Source organism: Pholis gunnellus (assembly GCF_910591455.1).
Source record: "Pholis gunnellus genome assembly, chromosome: 12".
Classification (NCBI taxonomy): domain Eukaryota; kingdom Metazoa; phylum Chordata; class Actinopteri; order Perciformes; family Pholidae; genus Pholis; species Pholis gunnellus.
In genome coordinates, this window is record NC_136539.1 from 12,371,162 (window position 1) to 12,395,615 (window position 24,454).

The window sequence follows — 24,454 nt, forward strand, 5'->3', positions numbered from 1 at the left end:
ACTGACTAATCTAAGTACTCCCACTGACAGTAGACTTCTTTTTTTTCTGTCTCTGTGCTTGGTCATAGATAGAGGGTTGTGTATTTGTGGAATCTGCCCAATCTTTCAGCTCAGCTGTGACTTAAAGAGTTTACCAATTCATTTCAACAAATTGTTGTAAACCCTTCCACTCACATCCCATGTGTGGTTCAATGTGGCACTGTTTGCTTCTTTATATCTTATTAGATAAAGATTCTGTTTGTTTTTTATTCATTCCGACCATGTGTTATCTGTTTTTAGGGCTTCTTTGAAGATGAAGACGGTAAGGAGTACATCTATAAAGAACCAAAATTAACCCCTCTGTCAGAGATATCTCAGAGGCTCCTTAAACTGTACTCTGACAAGTTTGGACAGGAGAATGTGAAGATAATCCAGGACTCTGGAAGGGTAAGACTTTATGGATATTTAATTTGTGATGAGCGTTGATCCATCATTTTCATAAAATATGTCACTAATCTGTCCTTATGACTTTCTGCAGATTAACCCCAAAGACCTGGACTCTAAGTATGCGTACATCCAAGTTACACACGTGACCCCTTACCTGGAGGAGAAGGAGCTGGTGGACAGGAAGACAGGCTTCGAGAAGAGCCACAACATCCGTCGCTTCGTGTTTGAGATGCCTTTCACCATATCAGGCAAAAAGCAAGGCGGGGTGGAGGAGCAGTGCAAACGCCGGACTATACTAACCAGTAGGTAGCTCTATATACTGTTAGTGATAGTGGCTATTAAAGGCGTACTATTAGTCTTTAGTAGCTAGCTGATACTGAGTTAATATAGCTGTTTTAGAAAGTTCCTACAGAACACATCACACACATGTTGTCACAGGCTGAGCAGCTCTCCTCATCACTAATAAACTGATCTCGATGTGTAAAGGAACACACATGTAAATGATCTAGATGGTGTCTTCTGCATCGAATGATCCTAAATAATCTAAAAAGTGCTACATGTTTCCCTATCCTCACAAACTTTAGACCACCGTCTCCCATCATTTGGATATTGACACATTTGATAAACACACTATGTGGAAGGCTGTCACATGGGTATCAGTTGTTGAGGCATTACATGACTCAGCAGAAAGGTCCTGTGCATAAATGGAAGATCTTGATTAGATTCTGAACATGTAAGCTGTTTGTCAAGGACCTTTCCTAATCCTAATCAGAGTTGTATTGTTTTATGGTGGAAAAGATCCAAAAGTTCAACCTTGCATTCTTATCTTTATTATCTGAGAGCTGTCAAAAGATGCACAGTACACATGTGAGTGGATCCTGAGCTGTAAAACTCAGAAAAGCACATGCAAGGAGAAAACAATTTATAAACTAAGAGGCCAGCTGTTCACCCTCCTCCTCTTCATGTTTCTGTCCCCCAGCCACGCACTGTTTCCCCTACGTAAAGAAACGTATCGCAGTGATGTATCAACACCACACTGATCTGAGCCCCATCGAGGTGGCCATCGATGAGATGAGCAAGAAGGTGGCCGAGATCAAACAGCTTTGCTCCTCCAGTGAGGTGGACATGATCCGCCTGCAGCTCAAACTACAGGGCAGCATCAGCGTCCAGGTTCCTGCTTTGAATTTTGCAAAACATATACACACATACACACACTGGACATACATAATGAAATGATCACAAACATGACACGGCCCCTACGCCTTCCCTCAGGTAAATGCAGGACCACTAGCATACGCCCGAGCTTTTCTGGACGATGCGAGCGCCAAGAAGTATCCTGACAACAAGGTCAAGCAGCTGAAAGAGGTCTTCAGGTGAGATGAGCTGTCAACAGCTTACAATGTGTGTACTAATCTATTTTGTGTGTAATTCTCCTTTAACACGTCTTAACGCTTTGCTTTTTGAGCAGGCATTTTGTGGAGGCGTGTGGCCACGGTTTAGGTATCAATGAGCGACTGATCAAAGAGGACCAACAGGAGTATCACGATGAGATGAAAGCCAACTATAGAGACCTAGCGAAAGAGCTGTCCATCATCATGCATGAGCAAGTGAGTACTGTATCAGTGTAATTACAGTCTGCATTACTAATGTTACAACGGTAATCTGCTGAGACGTGTTGTTGCCTGTGTGAGTGCCATTAAGTAAATGTTTGATAATGATTGATGACATGCTCTTTGATAACACCATTCTCTGTTTCTCCCTTGTGCTGACATGAACAGATTGGATGGTAATGCAAAAAGCACCAGTATGCACTAAAGACTGAGTTGTTCATTGTTGATCCAGCCAGACAAAAAAACATCTGTCCTCAGATATTAGCCAAAATGTTATTGCTTTAAGATTGTCAAACCGTTACATATACGGGATACGTACAGGAAACAGAAAGCTGCTAAAGCTAAGGTCCATCTCTTGACCTTGAACAGCACAGAATATATTAACTGATCGGATCACAGACGGGCCTTATCTTTACATCCATTGCAAAAACTTAAAACCCAACTGTTCTCCCTCTACACTGGATGCAGCAGCTGTCTAGACCAACAATCACTAATCTCTTTTAGATTGCTGACATTTATTTTGTTCTGCATGTGTGTAAAGTATGTAATGTATGTACATATACGTTTGCATGTGTATATGTATTCACATGCATCTGAATGTATGTGCTTATGTATTTACATGTTTCTGTATGTGCTTACATACACAAATGTTTGTGTTGATGTTACAAGGATTGGTTGTTTTTACATTTTTTCTTGCTGAGAGTTATATGTGATGATTGATACTACTGTCATTTCTGTACGGTAAATACACATCTAGAGATGGTACAGAAAGGAGATGGTGCACTGAGACTCAGTTTCTTGTTTCTCTGTCACGTGGGAGTCTCAATCGGAGAAGTGAACGTGAACACAGATAATGACCGATTCTTTCGTCCCATAGTCACCAAAGTACACACTGGACCCATTTTTTACAAGACACATCTTCTGACATTTTGATGTTATTTTTCAGAGAGATAAATCAGGAGGATAATTAACTTTGTTCAAGACCTTTCTCTGTCTCCTCCACAGACTCTCAGGAGATTTGGCAACTAACATACATGAAAACCCTAGCTAACACATTTTTAGTTAGCTGTGTAATGTAATGTGTACGTAAATGCAAATAGTGGAAAAAATATTTGCCCGACCGAGACAGCCAAGCTTTCAAGTTTCCGCCTGTTTCCACATGTTATGCTAAGCTAAGCTAAGCTGCTGCTGCCTGTAGCTTCATATTAACTGCACGGACATGTGTGTGGTATCGATCTTCTCATTTAACTCTCAGCAAGAAAATGTAAAACTATCCCTATAAACAAGGGCTTCACTTGGCAGAAATTAAGGTACTAAGCAATCCAAGATGGCATTGTCACTAGTTGTGAATATCTCATTCGTCTTCACTTCCAGATCAGTCCTGTGGAAGATGGCATGAAGAGCGTTCTTCCAGACTCGCTTCAAATCTTTAACGCCATCAGCGGCACGCCAACCAGTGCCACTATCCACGGCATCCCCAGCTCTTCCTCTGTGGTATGATGCCGGCAGGGGTTAGCCTTGAACTTGGTGCCCTCTATTCTCGCCAACCAGGCATGCCGGTGACGCCATATTGTCGCCATTAAACCCGATCCTGCATCTCTTCAGTCAGCTCAAATGGAAACTGACAAAAGCACAGACAACTCTGACCACCTCTCACCTTTCTCAGTGAACAATGACCCAGGCACTGGACCTATTTAATGATTACACGGCCCAATGTGCTGGATGTCTGTGACAGTACTGAGATGGATCCTGGGACCAGAGAGTGGATCATGCAGGAGAGATGAGAGACTTTGCAGACTTTGGACAGACATAATGTGTCACCTGTTTCTATCTGAAAAGACTGGTTTTCCATGGACACTCCTCTTGGGATCTTTAATATGCATGTCATTACATTACACCCACCACCTTCCCCAACAGCCCATTTTTGTTTATTTTGATAATGTTTCACATTGTGTTTTTGTATGTACAGTATTCCACTTTTATAAGCCACTGTATTGATGTCTCGATGAACAGTATATACTGCAAACGTTGACGCTCGTCTCCCTGTACATGAAGTTATATTTCTACTAAATGGCGTCCTGTGACTCATGTTAGCATTCAACCTTAAATCACTTCAATGTCTTAGAATGGGAGCGTTTTTAAATATTTAAAGCCATTGCATACAAAAAGTATATTCCAAGTTGTTTATTAATGTATATAAAAAAGGAGTGTGTGCAATATTTGCAAAGTATCTTGCTGTATGGGGCTCATACACTGTAAAGAGGATGTTGACCTTCTTGCCAAAGCGATGAGGTGTCGAACCAAACACTACGCCTACTGTGGAAGTAATATGAAGCTTTTACCATTTTAGTGTTCATTAAAATTGTTTTATATTTGGGCAGCAAGGTATTTTTTTTTTTATTTAACACAAAGTCACTGTTCTGCTGTAAACAGAGATGTTCCCTAATGCTTATCTTTTAAATAAAACACACTCATTTCTCTGCACTTTTACTCATGAATACTTATTTTAATTCCACATTTATTAAAGTTTATTCTTGTGTTTATTCTTACAATTAGTTTGGTTGTGGTGTTCTCTGAAATTAATACTTTTTATGAGGTGTCCGGGACTGAACATAGCTGACTCCGTATCTCCTATATCTCATGTTCCCACCCATCATAAAAGCAACAGTCAGCAGTGTGGACGACAGATCAAGGTGCTAATAAGAAGCAATATTACGGAAACACTCCTAGAGTGAAGGATCAATTATCAACTGCTCCGTGCAGGAATCTCAAAGGAATATCAATCTACAGTAGAAGTCAAGCAGCAGCTTCACTCAAACAGTATGACAGGTGAGTTGGCAAACATTGCTTTTTATCTGTTCTCATTTAAATCAGAAGCAAATATTCCAGTGCAGAAAGTGCAGACGCCTGAAAGACAGTTAGTCAGACAGCTAGTCTGTGGGCAACTGCCTTTCTCTCTATTTATGAAATGCAGCCAGTTATTTAAACTGAAATTGTCATGTGCGCAGATAACGAGGATCCCAAGAAACGGAAGGAGAGCAAAGGGACGGTAATGCACATTCGATTCATTAAATGTTCATGCAGTCAGTTTTTGTTTACAATTGTTCATTGAGACTAAATGATAATCCATAGGGTTAACAAAGCAACCATCTCAATATGCCATTCACTGTATTACTGCTATAAGTTACTGAATACAAAGCACTAATTGGGGCAACTTTCTTGGGTTGCTGTATTTTATTTAATTTTTTCCATTGCATGCTACTTTATACCTTTTTACTCCGCTATATTTATTTCGCATGTATTTTCTTAAACTAATAAAATATGCTGCCCCACCTGATGTTGATCCAATAATGTAATAGAACACGGACAGGGACCATTGTGCTTAATGAGCTTACTTTTGATACACAAAGTACATTTTGTTGCCTGTGATATGATCTAAAATATGCCTCCACTGCTGCTGAACACCATGCTGCTGCTTTTTTTGATCCATCAGAGCAAAGAGTTGTTCGGTTACCCAATCAGCATCTTCTTCATAGTTGTGAATGAGTTCTGCGAGAGGTTCTCCTACTATGGCATGCGAGGTGAGAACACTGAGTTGTGTAACATTGTAACCATGATGATAAAACCACGTCACTAAACAAATGTATTTACTGACAGTGATGGTTTTGGGAAAAAACCAGATGATGATATACTGTCAAATAAGAAGAAACTTACGTTTTCTCTGCCTGTTCACAGCGGTCCTGGTGCTGTATTTCAAGTACTTCTTGCGCTGGGATGATGACATGGCCACCTCCATCTACCACGTCTTTGTGGCTCTCTGCTACCTGACCCCCATCCTCGGGGCCATTGTGGCTGACTCCTGGCTGGGGAAGTTTAAGTGAGTTCAATTATTTTGTCATTAAACGTATGCAAGTAGTTAGAGGATGATTATCTCTCAGTGGTGGAAAGTAACAAGAAGGCCTACTGTACTTAAAGTTACTGCGAGGAACTTTTGATTGTTTGTGACACACTCTCACTTAATTACTGATGCCTCTGTATGACCTACATAAGTGAACAAGACCACCAGCGAGAAGACTGGCTATTTTTATATAGTTGCCTGCTGCTCAGCTGGTCCCTGCTGAGAGCCAACAGCAACACCAAGCTGCTGGAAGCCTCGGCAGTATTGTTGAGTCCCAAGGGAGGGAGGCACAGGAGAACCAGAATCAGGGCTGAGCGGGGCAGACTGTAAGACCCTGCCATAGTAAAATGAGAGGTTATCTAAAGGAAATCTGGTGCAAGGAAACACTACCATTTTTCTTCCACAGGGACCGCCAAAATCAACACAATGAAAGTTCCTTGAAGTGGCTTTAAGTAAGAAATTGGAGTAGTATATCCCTTTTTTAATTTCAGAAGGAAATGTTTCTACTCAACTACATTTGTACAGATAGTTAATCTTTACTTTTTAGATTAATATTTGAGATTAAAAGACATATTATGATAAGATACAATTCTCTCCTTCACAGTAGTTATTACACCGCTGCTATCTCTTTCCTCCTTTACCTTGCAGGACTATCATCTACTTGTCCATCGTCTATGCGATCGGCCAGGTTACGATGGCTGTCAGCGCAATCCATGACATCACTGACACGGACAGAGACGGGACACCAGACAACCTTACCTTTCATGTGTGGGTTTCTGTTTTACTAGCCAAATAATTGAGTCCAGGTTGTGAGCTTTTGGCAGGCAGTTTGCATCACATTTTTCGACAGTACTCTGCTCATGCACATGTTCCTCTTCACATTTAGCGTGTTGTCCATGGTGGGTCTCTTCCTCATCGCTTTGGGCACTGGTGGCATCAAACCTTGTGTTGCTGCCTTTGGTGGAGACCAATTCGGTGATCATCAGGTTAGAACAGTCTTCTTCTTCTATGTTTAAGCTTTAGTTGTGACAGTGACATTGTTCTTTATCGCATGTCATCCATCCTTTCTCTCCCCTTAGTCCTGTCTCCTCTCTACTATCCACTCTCAAAACATAGTCCCCTAAATAGTTATAACAACACTAAGAGTTTACAGCCATGCTAGCGGCTATGAGAGGCTGTTCTTTGGCACAGCAGAAGGAATTCATTTAGACTTAAACCAAAGTATTTGGTTAATTAGATTTCATGATGGCACTAGATGAAAAGTTAAAGGAGACCTCCACCAATTTTACACATCAAAGTTAGTCCACAGGTGTTGGAGACTACTACTGCAAGTGAATAACAGTTGTAAACACCTCAAGTGATGTCACTTGAGTCAGAATTGGTTAGGTCTAAAGACTAAAAGTATGAAAATTACAAAAATCTGGGGGAGTGGAGTTAGAAAGAACTGAGCTTACGAGATCTGTAGTGTGTTCGCTATACCTTAATGAATTAAGCTTGATCGCCTTTGTAATGGAAATTGCATACCCCTTCGGTCTTCCCCTGTCTAGGTATTGTTAGGCTAAGTGTTGTCTGAGATGTTGGCTGAGATTTAGTTGTAGACGACAGTTTGATGCTTTGACTGCACTGCAGCAGCCTCCCACTCAAGCTGTCTATCGATAGTAACTCACCAGCATCATTCAGCAATTTACCAAGCATACTTTTTGGCATTGTCCTGTTTCTCTCCTTATCTGCAATTCTTTCCCCCAAAAGGGGGCACGGCCTCGGTGATTGGCGCTTGATGAAACAATGCCTGTCTTGTCTATCTCTGTTTGAGGCTACTGGTTCGGGGATGCAAGCATAATACAGCACAATACAGCCAAATCTCCGACTAAAATGTTGACAGTCAAGGTGCATTGTGAGTAAAGCAGGCGCCAGGTTTTGACAAGGAAGTCACTGCTACTTGATACGTTTTCAAGTACCAAAATTGGCAAATAATCAGCAAATTGGCTATTATACATTCAAACCGTCCATCTGGAATCCAACAATGCTAATTCAGTGGAGTATTCCTTTAAAGGAATCAAAGTTACTACAGGGGCACATGGATGAGTGTACTAAATACATCGCAATCCATTCAAAATGTGTCAAGACATTTCACTCAAGATCACACACCTCAACTCATGGTGGCACCAGAGGAAAAGTCAGCAAATCACCTTTAGTGTTCATCCTCTGGAGACCATGACTGTATGTACACATTTTTATGATAAACAATACTACTTCTAAGAGGTTTTTTTTACTTTAGTCTTGACCAAAGTGGTGATCTGACGCAGTGATATTGCTATCCTTGTGTCGCAAAACTTTGGTTGTATCATTTAATATAATAAACAAAGATATCAATCAGTTTTGAATTGGTTACACATTATATTCAGCATTGCACAACATGCATGCAACAGAAGGTGGAAGGTCACTGACTGTATTTCTCTGTGCAGGAAAAGCAACGGAGAACGTTCTTCTCTGTGTTCTACCTTTGCATCAATGGTGGGAGTCTCCTGTCAACCATTATCACTCCAATCCTGAGAGGTACATATGAACAGGACATAAGGTTTATGACAAATGCCATAAACATGAGTGCACACGTAATAACAGTCCTTGAGTATGAGTCAAATTTGAATTGTAATGACAGTTGTTTGTCCCAATCTGCAGCTCAGAACTGTGGCATCTACAGTCAGCAGAAGTGTTATTCTCTGGCCTTCGGCGTCCCTGCAGCACTAATGGTGGTTGCACTTGGTATGTCTACATAATTTGGAGACTATAAAGCAGAAATGTAAAGAGTTGGTACATATACTGTGCACTGATAATGATGTTGTGTCTGTAATGCCCCTTACAGTGGTGTTTATCGTTGGAAGTGGTATGTACTACAAAGCCGAACCACAGGGAAACATCATGCTTGATGTGTGTAAATGTATTGGGGTGAGTCTGGTTTACACCATTTGCATCAACACATTCTGCATTACTACAGTTGATCGAGGTGTTTCTAAAAACATTTTATCCTTAACATGCTTCTTCAGTTTGCAGTTAAGAACCGCTACAAGCACAGAAGCAGTCAATACCCAAAGAAGCAGCACTGGATGGACTGGGCTGAAGATAAATATACTGTAAGTTTCACGTTACTTAATTCTCTAAAGTTTCTAACAAGCTGCTTCATCAGTGGAATGACAGCAGTTGATTTTCTATCTGTCTGTGCTGTAGAAACTCCTCATTGCTCAAATCAAAATGGTGCTGAGGGTCCTCTTTTTGTACATCCCACTCCCGATGTTCTGGACACTGTTTGACCAAAAGGTATTGAAAAGTTACTCGCACCTTAAAAATGCAACATCACTGGCTGACAGTGGAAGCTGTGCTTTACTCTGCATCTCTATTAAAGGGTTCTAGATGGACTTTGCAAGCCACCAATATGAATGGGAACTTTGTAAGTTTGATGATAAACCAACTATTAATATATTTTAATTATCTAATTTGTTTACAATGTGTTCATGTTTTAATAACGTGTTTGTGTCTGCAGGGGCTACTTGTTATACAGCCTGATCAGATGCAGGTGAGTTCAAATAATTGTATCATGTTAGCTTGGACCGATGTACTGCGCTTTATTTGAGAAAATTCTCACTGTGCGATTTATGTTTTTGAAGACTGTAAACCCCATCCTGATCCTGACACTGGTGCCTATCATGGACAGCTTAATCTACCCTCTGATCAAAAAGTGTGGCCTGAACTTTACGTAAGTACTGCTGGAACTCAGTGAGACAGCTTTGGGGCTTAACAAAATAGACATTTGGTGATGTAATTCTCTCACATTTTGTAAAAATCAGTAACCGGATTTAATGTTAATTCAACAGACCTCTGAAAAGAATGACAGTGGGGATGATGATGGCAGCTATAGCTTTTGTCTGCGCTGCTTTGGTTCAGACTGAAATTGATGTAAGTGGCAAACGATTGTGTTCATCTGTTTCATACACTGTAAAATGCACATCAGTTCAGGGAATAATTTATTTTGAAACTCACTCAAATTTCAGAAAACATTACCCACCTTCCCATCAGCATCTCAGAGTCAGTTGAAATTACTTAACATGGGCAGTAATCCAGTGACGGTTCAGCTGCCTGGCATCAATCCTCTTGTACTTCCTGCAGCTCAGGTATGTCCTTATACAATAACAAAAAACTTCTACAATTTTGAGATTTATGCAAGTTTCAAATTCTGTTGCTAGCAAGCCAAAACACCACTGTCTATGTGCACACATTCCTAGCCCAATGATCGCACAGTTTTAACTGTTGTTTATTTTTTGCAGGCCAGTGATGAATTCTTCACATTTGACACAGAAATGATCAGCATGTCAGTAGGCAGCCCTCCTGTGGTGAAAAATATTTTATTGGCTAAAGGAAAGCGAAAAACGCTTCTCATGACCTCAACCATCACTGACAACTGGATGTTGGTGAGTTAGAAGCACCAAATAAATATCAATAAATACACACAAGAGGCCATTTAAGTTCAATTAATCAACATTCGTTGTTTCCTCAGACTAACGATCTGATTTCCAAGCCACAAGAAGGCAGCAATGCAGTCCGGTAAGTTGATACAAATGTTTAAACGGCTAACAAATATGCGATTAATTGATTAATTGACCAACAGAAAATTAATCATTGCCGTTTTTAGTCTCTTATCAGGTAAAAATTGTGAAAATCACACAGTTGTAACCCCAATCTTTGTCTGCAGATTAAATGGTTGAAAATAAAGGGATTCCATAGGTTGGTTTTACTGACTGTTTTTACATTTTCTGGCTGAATATGTTCCCATTTCAGATTCATAAATGGAATGAATACAGCAGTGAATGTGTCAACTCCTGGAGCTTACTTTGGAGTAATTGAGTCATTTGATTATTCCAACTACTCCCAAATAAGAAATGGAAAGTAAGGATTTTTCATCTTGACAACAATCAATACTGTTTTTTATACTAGAATCATTATTTTATGCAAACACTAATTTTTATTTTCTAATGATCAGGTCCATCTTCACCATACAGAGTGGTTCACAGTCATGTGAATACAGCAGGGACTTTGGATTTGGAAGTTCATATACCTTCTTTTTACCCAGCACTTTGGCCATTGGACCAAATGTAAGTTTGTTAAGCTCTTTTAGGAAAATATGAAGCCTTTATAAAAACATTGAAACTACATTTTTGTGACCTGTTTTTAAAGATTTACATCTTAAGAAGGCAGGGATGGGCTTGGGGCTAAGTGTCACAGCATGGTCGGGAGGTTTGGATTAATGCATTTTTGGTTTTGGTCCTTTCATGGGAATTTCATGATTATATGAAAAATATAGAATGAGCTAGCCTTAAAAAATATATAAGGCATAAAATATGGTCATTTTTATGCTCAAAATCCATCCAGCTACCTTCTTGTTAGGGATCCTCCGTCCTAACTGAACTATTGCGATTATTTGTTTCAGTGTCAGGAGTCTGTTACTGTGGCAGAAGACATCAAGCCCAACACAGTTCACATGGCTCTCCAGATCCCACAGTACTTCTTCATAACTGTTGGTGAAGTGATGTTTTCTGTTACTGGTCTGGAGTTCTCCTACTCACAGGTAAAATTGTATACACATTTTCACACCTCATCTCAGTGATGCACAATCAAAGAAGAAGTTGTAGGACACAGAAAATGAGAATATTTGATTCTGTTTTCTTTGTTTTTGGCTAAATTCATCTTGTGTACTTCTTTTGTGTCTTCAAGGCACCTAGTAACATGAAAGCGGTGCTGCAAGCAGGCTGGTTGTTCACTGTTGCTATTGGTAACTTCATTGTTCTGATAGTGGCTGAGGTTGCAAAGCTTCCCAAACAGGTAAACAACAACAACAACTAAACCAACAAAAGAAAAGACTAATTAAACTCAACGTGTCTGACATGTTTTTGTGTGACAGTGACCCGTGATGAGGCATTAATACCACGTCTGTCTTTCTCCCCCTCTCTCAAAGTGGGCAGAGTACGTCCTATTTGCCTCTCTCTTGGTTGTGGTGTGCTTTATCTTCTCCATCATGGCGCATTTCTACACCTACATCGACCCTGCAGCAATTGAGGCCCAGTTCAGTAAGGTTAATGAAGATGATGATGATGATGATGATGATAAGAGCAAGGTACAGAAGGCACAGCTCGAGATGGTCAAGAAAGATTCCATTAAAAGTCACGAAGATGAAGATGATACAGGCAAACAGACCAGCATGTGAACATTTATATCTGATGTCGACACGAGGTAGAATATACTTTCATGCTGCCAGTGTCGTCCATTTTTGTGTATGTGTGTGTGTGTGTGTGTGTGAGTGAGTGAGTGAGTGAGTGAGTGTTTTAGTTTGTATTCTAATGCCCAAATGACTGGTGAGCAAGGCACACCAAGTTCTCTATTCACTACAACAAATTCATGTTATCTATAGTGTTATAATAACAAAGACTGATGAACCATTTATATATCTTTGGATTTAATTGCTCTTTTGTATTTATGTGCAAGTTATGTTCAAGTACACAATAAAAATAATTCTGTTAGTGTTTTTTCCCACTCACAATTCTTGTCTTGAGATATTTTCCCAAAAATCAATGAGCATATCATTCTTATTCATAGCACTCTACCTGATATAAAATCTCCAAAATATACTTGACTGATGTCAGGCCACCAACTCAGCTGTGAGCTCTTAAACTGGTAAAAAAAAAAAGATGTGGTTTGACAAAATAATCTTAATTTAAGATCAATTTAACAGATTTTTCTTGATCTTTCAACTTTATGTTCTCATCAGCTGCTTTTTCCCAGAAACTAAGTGAGGGAAAGAGATTATGTTGACTATCCCAAGATGTTATCATTGGTGTCTTTGTAATCCTTTGCTAAAAATAACAAATATCCAGCACCAACATTGTATTCACAAGTTGAATAGGCCTCTTTAACAGCAGACATTTTGACATGTCAGAGCATGAAAAGCACCGGTGTTACTGATAACATATTAACATATTAAAGTCTTAGTACGCCATGACAGTAGGACAGTGAACCAGCATGCACAACACCAGTATCCTGCTGCAACATGTGATGATGTTGTCCATGAAAGTCTAAAATGTCTCACTTAGTTTGTGGTAAGTTGATTAAATACAGCTTCATTTATTTTCATGTGTGTACAATTTAAAGTAAAATATAGTGTACAATAATGTATGACTGTAACATAAGTTCATAGTTTTTAAGTTTGTCTTAGAAAATGTGACATGTTGCCTACATTAGACCTACAACTGTTTTTACTGGCTGTAATTCCTCCTGTGCATACTTGCAGGGAAGACATCTCTTCCTAATACTAATGTAACAGACAGGACAAAATTCCATTTTCTGCGTAACAATGATTCCCAAAATTGTACCAAAGAACATATAAGACTACAGCAGTTAGAGTTTTACAGTTAGGCAAAACAAGTGTTTATGTTCCATAGGTACAGACTTTGCTAAATGCACGTGCTCTTTCTGTGAAAGGCTGTGTGGGTGAGTTAAACCCACATGGACGAGAGTTATCTATCCCCTTTTTTCCAAACAAACGTACCAAACGTGTGAACCTCCCTCCTCCTCTGTGACGCTTTACGATTTACGAATGACGACACATGCAGCGTCGCCTCTCCCTCGCTCTGATTGGTCCTCCGGAAAATGAAAATGACATTAACCAAGATGGCGCTGGGCGACCGAGAAAAGTGATGAGAGAATAGAACAACAAGCGATACAACTAAATAACAGTGCGCATTAATTTACTCTGCGCGACACTTTTGAGACCAGACGTCTATCTTATCACCGGGAGACTGCAGAGCACGCGCTGAGAGTCCGCGCTGGTCTACAGAGATCTAATTATTCAACTGTTTGCTAGCTGCTAAAGTAGCTAACGCTCGCTAACTGCGGAAGGAGAGTGAGGCAGGCAGCTCGAAGTACGAGCCGACAAGTCGAGCTCACCTCTCTATTTTACACTTCAACTCACCTAAGTTATCCTTTGAGTCCGTCGGACGGACCGGGTCATCCTAACAAGAATCTAACGTTACACCGCTGACAAGGAAAGCAGAAAAAGGACGAGGAAAGGGGGAAAGGCGTCATCTTTGCTGATCTGACGCCATGGCTCTTTCACCTATTATTCAAAGTGGACTGCCGGGGGTTCAGGTAAAACACGTATATATATATATATATTGTTACATGTCTAGCTAACTTTGGCTTATTTGGTTAAGAGCCACCAGACATTGTACGTTTCCTCTGAAGTTGAGCTCGATGCCTGTAAATAACTTTATCTATAGGAACACTGCGTCATTATCACGATCAACACTTAACGTGATCGCATTTTCTGTGCAATGATTAATGCACCTATTTGTCAAGTCCAGTGCGTGTGAGTGCGCTGACGTGTTGTTGTCAACTCTTAAGTGCACTGAATGACTAACGCGCCGTTAAACCATCATTTATCCTGCTCGAGTTTGCTCCTAATTTATAAACAACATTCACTGTAGGCTTTACATGCTCATCACAATAAAAGCACAAAGCAATGATTTTGTGACCAACAGAGAAGTAACGAGGAAGACACAAAATCACAAAATGTCACAAAAAAAGAGAAACCACCATCTGAATTGTCCTAAGCCAACCCAGGGTGATCTAGGTCTATAACCAGCCAACATTTAACAACCTAAAGATATTACGATGATATGAAGCCTGTCTTCAGATAATAATAAAATCTTTGGACATTTTGCACAATACATTTATTAAATTATTAATTAATAGTAGCCATTTGATAATCTATTGATCCACTAATTGATTAAGGGACTATAATGCATGAATGACTTCTTCTGAATCTTAAGATATTCATTTTACCGTCACAATGAAATACTTGCTTATTAATATTCTGTTGCTTGACTTTATAGTAGTTTAAGATTTATTGTCCTTGTGGCATAGTTTTATTTTTATAGGCCACCAATGGCATAGTAGCTCAAATACTTTTTTTTAAATAATCTTGTGTAATCTCTTCAACTTTATTTTTTATTTATTTTAGTTGAGCCACTAGCTGCCAGTCAGGACACGTCCCGTTTGAAGACCACACTACAGCCTCTACAGACTGTAATCATAACAATCTCAAGGAGTAACCTAAATACGACTTCTCTTAAACTATGAACACAGATCTGCACAGACTTTACGCAGGTTCACGTGGTGAAAAACGGACGTGCGTCCACAGGTTAGTATGCAGAGGAGACTTAGCACTTGGGATGCTGGAGGTGAGCCTTGAACCCTGAGGCTGTGGTGCGTGGAGCCCGCTAGACGACACAGTTGTGTGGTGCCGATGGGAGAGCATCAAACACGCTTTCAGAGCGAGGTTCAGGCAGTTAAACCTGCTGACTGTGTATATGGCAAGTACATTCCCATCATGTGTAGTCTGTGGCCGCAGCTCCATTGTTGTTTTCCCCCCATTGTTTTTACAGCGGTCCGCCTCAACGTTATGATTTTCACCTGGATGACTGACCACACCGGTGTTATGATAGTATTTTGGTTGTGTTGTTTCTACTCTGCTTTATTCTGCACCGCTCTGCCTTCTTTGTTCTAAAGTCCCTTTGCTATCAAATTCAGCAGCCACCTCTTTGCCAATTTTTCAAAGTGCAGCCGCTCATCTCCCCTTCCACATAGGTTGACCACCGTGCATTAGCACTTTTACAGGAAACTGTTCTCTGGGGGGGGGATCTGTAAGGCAATCTGCTCTCTGAGCCAAACAGTAGCGCTGAAAAATAACGAGAATATTATTTTGACTGGTGCAATATCGGAGGGTTTAATCATTTTTACATCATTATTCGTTGAAAAGACATATTAATAAGGAGGCCATATTGTGATTTTTAATATATTTCACCTTATGGCTGGGTTACCTGGTTCATTAAGCTTAAATGCTTTAGTTCGTTCATTTTAAAGCTTTGGCAAAAATATGTTTCATTTGAATTTTTCAGATAATCTTAATAATATATAGAGTGATGCTTTAACATGCTTTTCCAGGATAGACTTATTTTTGTGTAATATTTCACTATGAGATGATGGCACTGCAAACACTACTCAGACTCATGATTGCTGTGCGTGAAGGGAAACTGAACCGGCCAACTTGAAGACCATTATTCCCTCTCTGGTGCTCCATCCGGGAATGAGCCATTTAGTTCATTCAGTGAGTTCAGGTGTAGTCCTGCAGTTTCTGTTTGTGATGGAGGTCATGAAGCCTCAGTCTGTGTTACCATGTTGTCTCATGACTGAGTTAAATTACCCCAAAAGTTAATAGAATTATGCTTTTGGGTGATTTTTCTCGATTAACTCGATAAATGCATTACTCGATCAACAGAAAATGTAACGGTTTCTATTTTGATAATTGATTTAATATGAAAGCAAACTGAGTATTGTTGGGTTTGGAGCTGTTGGTCGGACCCAACAAGACATTTTTAGATTGTCAGCAGATTAATGTGTCATGGAAACAGTTGTCAGATGCAGCCCTAGTGGTGAGGCTGAGGTTGCACGATTAATTTAATCTGTTTTTAGATTACAGTGTATTAAAATCACAGGATGAGAGTTCCCTGATTGCTGGCTCTTTAATTGCTAACTTGAGTATAGAGTATCCTAGAAAAATGATGGGATACACTAAGCTATGTTGCTTGTCGGACGTTACTTAAAATGTATTCTCTCTCCCCGTCCTTCTCTCCGTCACACAGAATTTCCGAGCGGATCCGGAAGAGTTTTTCACCAAGCTGGACAGGATAGGGAAAGGCTCTTTCGGCGAAGTTTTCAAAGGCATCGACAGTCGGACACAGAAAGTCGTGGCCATTAAAACTATCGATCTGGAAGAAGCGGAGGACGACATAGAAGACATTCAACAGGAAATCACAGTTCTCAGCCAGTGTGACAGTCCCTTCATCACCAAGTATTATGGATCATACCTAAAGGTGAGGAAGAAAATCATCGTCAAACGGTCCCAGCTCCTGCTCGACATAATGCGTGTGTCAAGTAGTGTGTTCCTGCAAGCATGTGTGCACAATGTAGGTCATTAAATAATGCATACTGGCAACGGAACAAGTATGGCCTTTTTAATATTGCACAGATTGAAGGACTCAAAGTAGGCCGACGCTGCTGTATGTAGCTCGAGGGCTTTTCAGAGTGCAGTCTGGAAGTATTTGGATATTGACATATGTTTTACTCTTTCTGCTTTGTACTCCAGCAGATTCTGTCCTTTTTAAATATCCTGCATAACATTTCTATAGTGAGGGCTGATTTTCAGTCACGCCACACGTGATGGTGCTTAGAGTGCCTCTCACAGCATTTACTGTGGTACTTAACAGCAGGCAGGAGAGAAGTGGTGGGTCCATTAGCTTAAGTTGTGTTGCTGGCTGAAGGAGAGAATTAAGGAGCGTGCGCGTGCGCGTGCGCGTGAGTGAGTGTGCGTGTCAACTCATAATGCAATAACTGCTCATAATGTAATGATTCAAACATAATGTAATAATAAGCACATGATAAAAGAAAACCATGAGCACATAACGTATAAACAGTTTTCTGTTATTACATTATATACTAAACAGAAAATGTTGAATAATGTAATAAATTCAGCTCGTAGTGTTATAAGTAGCAAAAGCAGTACTCTCGGTACATTTACTGTGGACACGGTGAGTATGACCCGTTACTCAGTTTGTAATAACTACGATACCTATGTACACCGTCTGACTGAATTTGTTGTTTATTTTCCAGGGTACAAAGTTATGGATTATCATGGAATATTTGGGTGGAGGATCAGCCCTGGATTTGGTAAGTATGTTAAAATACAGAAAGTGACCCTGCCTTAAACAATATGATTTTCAGGTCATTATGACATTTATCTGATGTGTAAAATCTGTTCAAACTTCAGCCCAAAGTCACTTTCTGCTCTGAACGTGTCCGTTCTTCTAGTTGGAACCCGGTGCTCTGGATGAAACGCAGATCGCCACAATTCTCCGAGAGATCCTGAAAGGGCTCGAGTATCTGCACTCTGAGAAGAAAATCCACCGAGACATCAAAGGTAAGCCTTGAACAATCGTATTACTAAAGTGGTTGAGACAAATGGCATTGTTTGTATCTTTTTAAGCACTGAACGTTCATATCTTTGTCCTCTTGCGTTCAGCTGCCAACGTGTTGCTGTCGGAACAAGGCGAGGTGAAGCTGGCAGACTTTGGAGTGGCGGGCCAGCTAACAGACACCCAGATAAAGAGGAACACGTTCGTTGGGACTCCTTTCTGGATGGCACCTGAAGTCATAAAGCAATCTGCCTACGATTCAAAGGTCAGACTCATTCTATTGTTATCACGGTGAAGTGTAACGTTAGAAAGAAGAATCCCCAAAGAGATATACGCGTGAAATCATTCCCAAATGATCTGTGCGTTGTTTTCATCGCTCTCTTGACCTCTGTGTGCAAGTTGTTAAGCACTTTTTTTAAGACCGGTTTTCTAGACTATAAATGACCGAATACATATTTTTGGAATAACCACAGCATGAGTCAGTGCTTCAGTTTGCAGGGGTTCCTCAAATACCCTCATGCTGCTTTACTCAGACAGTTTAAATGTCATGTGTCAGTGTGGACCAACGTGTGAGATTTTGATGCTTTATTCGATGATCTTTTCTCTCTCAAATGTCATCTCTTTTTTTCTTTTTTTTACAGGCAGACATCTGGTCATTAGGAATAACAGCAATAGAACTGGCTAAAGGAGAGCCGCCGCACTCTGAACTTCATCCTATGAAGGTGTTATTCCTCATCCCAAAGAACAACCCACCGACACTGGAAGGAAGCTACAGTAAACCACTCAAAGAGTTTATTGAAGCCTGTTTAAATAAGGAGCCTAGCTTTGTAAGTTTAACGGACAGTTGTTCACACCGTTATGAGTAATAAGGCCAGAGTATTCTTTCAATATTGACGGTTTGTTTTCTGTGTTTTCCTTTAGAGGCCAACTGCCAAAGAGCTGTTAAAACACAAGTATATTGTACGGCATGCCAAAAAGACGTCCTATCTGACGGAGCTGATCGACCGATACAAGAGGTGGAAATCCGAGCAGTCTCGGGAGCAATCCAGCTCCGACGAGTCTGATGAGTAAGTTGTCTGGAACGTAACAATCCATCCGGCAAGACGTGGCAACTCTGAAGCAAAAATCGAGCGACTCTTGAGTACACTGATGATCCTAAACATCCTGTGTCACCGCAGGGAGTCAAACGGCCAGGCTTCTGGAGGAGACGACGCTGGCAGCGATGACTGGATCTTCAACACCATCCGGGAGAAGGACCTCAAGAAGTTTCAGAATGGACAGCCTGCTGAGCTTGAAAGGGAACAGGTGAGACCACATGCCGTTGTAGAGGAAAGAAGCAGTGAAGTAGTAGAGCGCCTCTTGTTGTGTCTACGGTCTCTTAGATTTCCCCTTTTGACATTTAAATCATCTTTTGTTTCCTGGTGCAGGAGAGTCCAAAGAGGCCTTTGTCACAAAGCTTATCAACAATCTTTTCTCCGTTGTTTACTGAGGTAATGGCACTAACGTTATTATCATTACTGAACGCATGATTTCCAATAAAACTGTTTACAATCATCAATGCTCATGACAAAGAAAGAAATGCACCGTACGGGTCAGATGTATTTTGTCCACATTCTATTGGTATCTAAAATGTCATTTTTTCCGCAGTTGAAAGAAAAGGGCGAGATGCGTAATGGCAAGCCGGAGGCTGTGGAGGAGCTGCGGGAGGCCATTTTCCTGGCAGAAGAAACCCACCCAGGGATCTGTGACTCCCTGGTAGCTGAGCTAGTGCAGAGACTTCAGAGGTAATCAGGGTTCATGTTATCTCAAGACCTTTTTAAGTCTTGTTTTAACCCGAGTCCTGTTCACTTCCCTTTCTAGATATTAACCCTTTTCTCTGGTGTTTGTCAGGTTTTCTGTGCCACAGGCTACTGCCAGTCATTGAGAGGCGCCACATCCAGCTTTGCTCTAATTTCCCACCCTGGTGGCAGCAGTCAGATCTTTTCCTCTGACCTCCACAGCCCGGGATGAAGTCTCCCAGGAAGGTCTCCATCACTCATTTGCCTGAAGCAAAAATCCTGGCCTATATAATGTCTGTTCATACGCTAGCACACCACCTGAGGGTCCTGTTCAGGACAGTCTGTGTTCAGCCGCTCGGCTGCAACCACGACTGCCACCTGCTGTATTAACGTCCCTTCTCAATACCTCCTTCACAGCTGTTTTTTTTATTTTGACGGCGGAGTCTGCTGTCTTTCTGCGAGGACTCTTTTGAGTTATTGATTTTGATGAGCGTAGGTTTACACTCGGCATCCTTTTTTGGAGAAAACACCTTTGCTTAATTAACTGTGTGCATGTGCGCGTGCGGCTGCGCGAGATATCCTGTGAAGCGTGCGGTGACGTGACGAGTGGGTTGAAGCGTTCTATTGAAAACTCAGGTATCCTGCTTTAAGTGGATCGGGTTCTCTGGGAGACGGACAGAGCTCTATAGGGTGGCTGTACAGACTTGTAAATATGCTAATTTCTACAGATTCCCGAGAAAAAAAAATACATTGTGTTTGTAATGGAACCACTGTGTACAAATGGCCAAAATGCAATCTGTAGATAATGGTTGTGAGGTAAATATTTTGAGAGACTAAAATGGCCATACATGAGATTGCCTTTGCCTTTCTACTTGTTCTTTTGTATATCGGTCTTTTGATTTGTTCCAGTTGTTAAACCTTCTAAGTACTCATCCAGTGAATGAAAAATGGCTGCCCTCTATCATGTTTTACCCTTTGATTTATTATACATTTCTTAATACACACTCTGCTGTGGCTGTAATAATGTTGCAGAATGTAAAAGATAAAACAAAAGGCTGGATCGATGAAGCCCCCACCAGTTTTAAACTGCTCTGATGCCAGCTCCCGCTCCACAAGGCCTCCGCTTGTGTTGGTTTGTTGGACTCACCCCTTCTTCTTCTTCTTCTTCTTATTTTTTTTTTGCGGTGTGTTTTTGATTTGATCAGATGAACCGAGGGTTCGTCCATTCATTCCATCAACAGGGCAGCGCTGTCATCTAGTTTAGGAATCAGCAGACTCCGTTAGTCTTCCTTGGAGCTGCAGCGGTACTATCCATCTCCTCAGCTTACCCACAGCTTTAATTGCACTTCAAGTATAAATGCCTTTTTGTCTATAAACAAAGTAGCCATAACACGGTAGCACGAGACTTACAGCATTTTGCAGGTATGCTATCTGGGACAACAACAAACAAACAAAAAGTCCACCTGAAGCCTCGCAGCTCGGACTCTGGAGTTGGCCACGCAGTGTTAATATTTGCCCGGCTGAATCTTTCCACTTTGGGACTCGTGAGAGAAGTTTTCACTTGTACAGTAAAGAAAGACTTGTCTCTTAGTAGATGACACTGCTCTCAGATGTTAACATGAAGCCACGAGGTGTTCACTGCGACTACTTGTGACTGCGGTTAAAGAGGAATGTGCATGGTAGTGTAACAGCATAAAGCCCGTTGGTTGGCCTGAGCAGTATGTGTTGTAGCATACTGTGGCAGGACTGGAGGAACGTGGAGTCCTGAGCAGAGTTGAATCAGCCTTAGAGTATTTGTGATGAATGGGATGAACAGTATCTGCTTTACAATGTTAGATCCAATGCTTCTGTTGTGATTTTTTTTTTTTTTTTCTGTGGCATTAAAATGCATATGCAGCAATACTTTTAAAAGATCAAACATATTTATTTCATTCCTCGTCAGTATGATGCATGTATGAACAAATGGACTTGTTTTCCTTCTTCTCAGACGAGAGGGCTTTTTATAATTCTTATGGAGTCACACGGGCGCCCTATGGTACGCAGTACACAAGTTGAAGCAACGGTGCTGAAAAACACGATTTACTCGCTTTCTCTGGGAGAGTTCGATTAGAAGATCAATCTTCTGTGACATTTGCCCGTTAAATATGCAGCTAAGCTGGTTAGCTTAGCACAGGGACTGGAAACGGCTAGTCTGTGCACACCAGCACCTCTCAGCTCACCAACTAACAGTTTACAGTGGTGCGTTTCATTTGTACAGTATCTTACAGGAGGCTTCTTGGCTCGGTCCAGTCAATTCAACATGATATGCTTTATTAGCATGAGGGTAACAAAGACAATATTGCCAAAGTGTCAAGTGATATTGAGATAAAAAATAAAGAGGTACAATTCAGTAAATCCAGAAAAAAGGGTACCTAGCTTAGCATTAAAAAGAATGCATGTTTCACTACTAGCTGTGGCTTTGCTAGGCGAGAAAGCGGTATTCATCCTCTTCTTTAACTCTCCGCAGGAAAGCGAGCAAACATATTGGCAAATTTGTTCTTACTTTGATTTTTTTCATTTAAACAGAACATTTCCTCCAAAGACTTACTTTTCTTTTCTGCTCGCTAATTGCGGCGCAGTACAACGTTTAATGGGTAGAAGTCGAATATGTTGTTCAAAGTAGAACCCGGTGAAATATTACTCGGCTCTTCATTCTAACTTGTGAGACGTGCCACGCCCCTCCATCCCACACTGAGACAAATTCAATACATTTGCACCTTCGACATGGTCTGTGATGACTATATCTTTTTATGTGTTGCACTTTTTTCTTTTTTCTTTTTTTTAAATGGTAGTTTAAAAGGCTGCAATGTTAATGTCGCAATTACACCAGTTTTATTTTCTTCCCTTTGTGTTGTATGGCAATAAAGCAGTGTGATCGCCAAGAGTCAATCCTTAGCACAAGTAGGCATATATTCTATGAAACTATTTTTATAACCCAAAAGAGCAGTATTATGTGATCGAGGGAGTAACGTTTGGTTCTGTGATGTGTAAAAGTTTCAGTAAACACTGGATAGCAATCACTTGAAATGTGTCCTTTCATTTTGTGTGACTTTGCTGACAGTTCATAGTCCAGTATACATGTTTGCTAATTCAGGACAGTGCTGTGGGATTTATTGAAAGTTGTCAAATGATTTTAAGGAAAAAAAAATAAAGATCCAGTACAATTTCATGAGTGGTTTTGCCGTTGTTTGAGCGAGTCATACGTTTTAACATGAACTTATTTGAAATTTCCTGCAACAACTTTTTAGATTTTGTGTGATTCAGAACAGTTTTATGTGCATCCATCAACCTAAAGGGCCTCTACTTCTAAATATCACCCATCCTGGATGTTGTACCGTATAACAGTCTTAGTTTTGAGTCACTTGAGCACAGTAGTCTGTGATAATGGTAGGTTCTTAAAATGCACAAGTTTATTAAAAATCAAGAGATTAATTATATGAATTACTGAGTAAAGTGTTTGACCTTTTTGCAGTGACATTCTGCTCAAATCTAATGCTGCAGATGCGATGGAGCATATAACAGAACCATAGAGTAGAGCGGGACAAATACCAAAGAGATAAACAAAGCTTCAATTGCTATCAAAGCTATTGCTATGAATTAATAACTTGAATTTAGAAGTATTGACTTTTAGGCAGCAATGCTCCAAAATGTGAAAACAAATGTAAAAGCTCAGCGTTCTGCTACATGGTGGGCCAAAACAGGACTTTTAAATTTCATGTGAACAATGCAAAATATACACAACACAACCCTTTATTTATGCTTTAGTGAAGGACCGTGTCAGAATTTTCGAGTAGGATTATATTTAGACATCGTATGTGAGCATTAAAGTATTATTGGAGTTTTCTTTTCTTAGTTGGATGAAATGTGTGATACCAAAGCTGTGAAATTTTAACAGCAATTTAAGACATAATTGTGAGACATAATTTAAGCATCACACAATTTAAAGCATCATTATTTTTAAACTTTGAAAAACATTTATCTGAATTCTCTGTTACACATCCGCGGATGAAGATGCCTAGTTGTCACGCAATTGTAGACGTTTCAATGTCTATTTGTTCTGAGCACTTTAAGGACTTCTCCTTCATGTTGGCTTCGAAGCTGACATCTAAAATCCTGTGACAACTACACTAACTGTCTCCAGCTGCTGATGAATTCCATGTAATGTGATAGAAAGCTGTACAACAGCTACTAAATGGACCTTTTAATAAGATTGTTTGACGTGACCCCAATATGACCAGTTCAAATTGGGCTACTTGAATACAATTCTTCTTCTGATCATTCGAAACAATTTCCCATCTTAATTCGTGAACTTAAATCATACGAATCTGCTGAGAAAGACCATGTGATGCGGTCAAAAGCTCCAGAACAGCTACTGGGTGGACCTTGTGGTGACATTTAGTATTAAATGATTGTGATGGAAAGTCCTCTGTGGCAGTGTGCGTGTTACTACACCTCACCTCCTGTTTAGTGGAAATTATCTCAAACGGCCCAGTAAAAAAAAAAACACTGTCAGCAAATACCTCACAGCAAGTTTTATTTATACATCCAAAAACAAAAGATCATATTTCTCACACTATATACAGATATTACATACAGTGTTTTTACACATATTACATCATTTGTACACAA

General features: G+C 40.3%; 3 protein-coding genes across 7 annotated transcripts in view; all 3 read left to right on the top strand.

Annotated features, from left to right (window-relative positions):
- Nucleotides 1-4,520, top strand: part of LOC306703907 (dedicator of cytokinesis protein 9) — a gene marked incomplete at its 5' end in the record, with an annotated part of 71,825 nt that extends 67,305 nt beyond the window's left edge. For all 5 annotated transcript variants that reach the window (XM_079170069.1, XM_079170071.1, XM_079170070.1 and 2 more), the window contains 6 exons: nucleotides 280-426; nucleotides 518-728; nucleotides 1,406-1,596; nucleotides 1,699-1,799; nucleotides 1,895-2,033; nucleotides 3,411-4,520. In XM_079170069.1, coding sequence (XP_079026195.1) covers nucleotides 280-426; nucleotides 518-728; nucleotides 1,406-1,596; nucleotides 1,699-1,799; nucleotides 1,895-2,033; nucleotides 3,411-3,536 — 915 coding nt within the window. In that variant the 3' untranslated portion in view covers nucleotides 3,537-4,520. The remainder of the gene's footprint in view (nucleotides 1-279; nucleotides 427-517; nucleotides 729-1,405; nucleotides 1,597-1,698; nucleotides 1,800-1,894; nucleotides 2,034-3,410) is intronic.
- Nucleotides 4,521-4,746: 226 nt separating this feature from the next.
- On the top strand, nucleotides 4,747-12,505 carry slc15a1a (solute carrier family 15 member 1a). Its single transcript, XM_079169919.1, has 23 exons — nucleotides 4,747-4,865; nucleotides 5,045-5,085; nucleotides 5,530-5,617; nucleotides 5,772-5,913; nucleotides 6,583-6,702; nucleotides 6,821-6,920; nucleotides 8,400-8,490; nucleotides 8,614-8,697; nucleotides 8,798-8,880; nucleotides 8,979-9,065; nucleotides 9,160-9,249; nucleotides 9,335-9,379; nucleotides 9,473-9,505; nucleotides 9,597-9,685; nucleotides 9,804-9,885; nucleotides 9,981-10,100; nucleotides 10,254-10,397; nucleotides 10,484-10,530; nucleotides 10,765-10,872; nucleotides 10,967-11,078; nucleotides 11,414-11,551; nucleotides 11,698-11,805; nucleotides 11,939-12,505. Exons 1-23 carry the CDS (start codon nucleotides 4,859-4,861, stop codon nucleotides 12,185-12,187), a joined length of 2,208 nt encoding a protein of 735 aa, XP_079026045.1. The 5' UTR covers nucleotides 4,747-4,858; the 3' UTR covers nucleotides 12,188-12,505.
- A 1,163-nt stretch (nucleotides 12,506-13,668) lies between these two features.
- Nucleotides 13,669-22,992, top strand: stk24a (serine/threonine kinase 24a). The gene is made up of 11 exons (XM_079169899.1): nucleotides 13,669-14,124; nucleotides 16,680-16,910; nucleotides 17,707-17,763; nucleotides 17,905-18,013; nucleotides 18,116-18,273; nucleotides 18,650-18,835; nucleotides 18,930-19,075; nucleotides 19,187-19,313; nucleotides 19,436-19,498; nucleotides 19,656-19,792; nucleotides 19,899-22,992. The coding sequence occupies exons 1-11, from the start codon at nucleotides 14,080-14,082 to the stop codon at nucleotides 19,930-19,932; spliced, it is 1,293 nt and encodes a 430-aa protein (XP_079026025.1). The 5' UTR covers nucleotides 13,669-14,079; the 3' UTR covers nucleotides 19,933-22,992.
- Nucleotides 22,993-24,454: the final 1,462 nt, after the last annotated feature.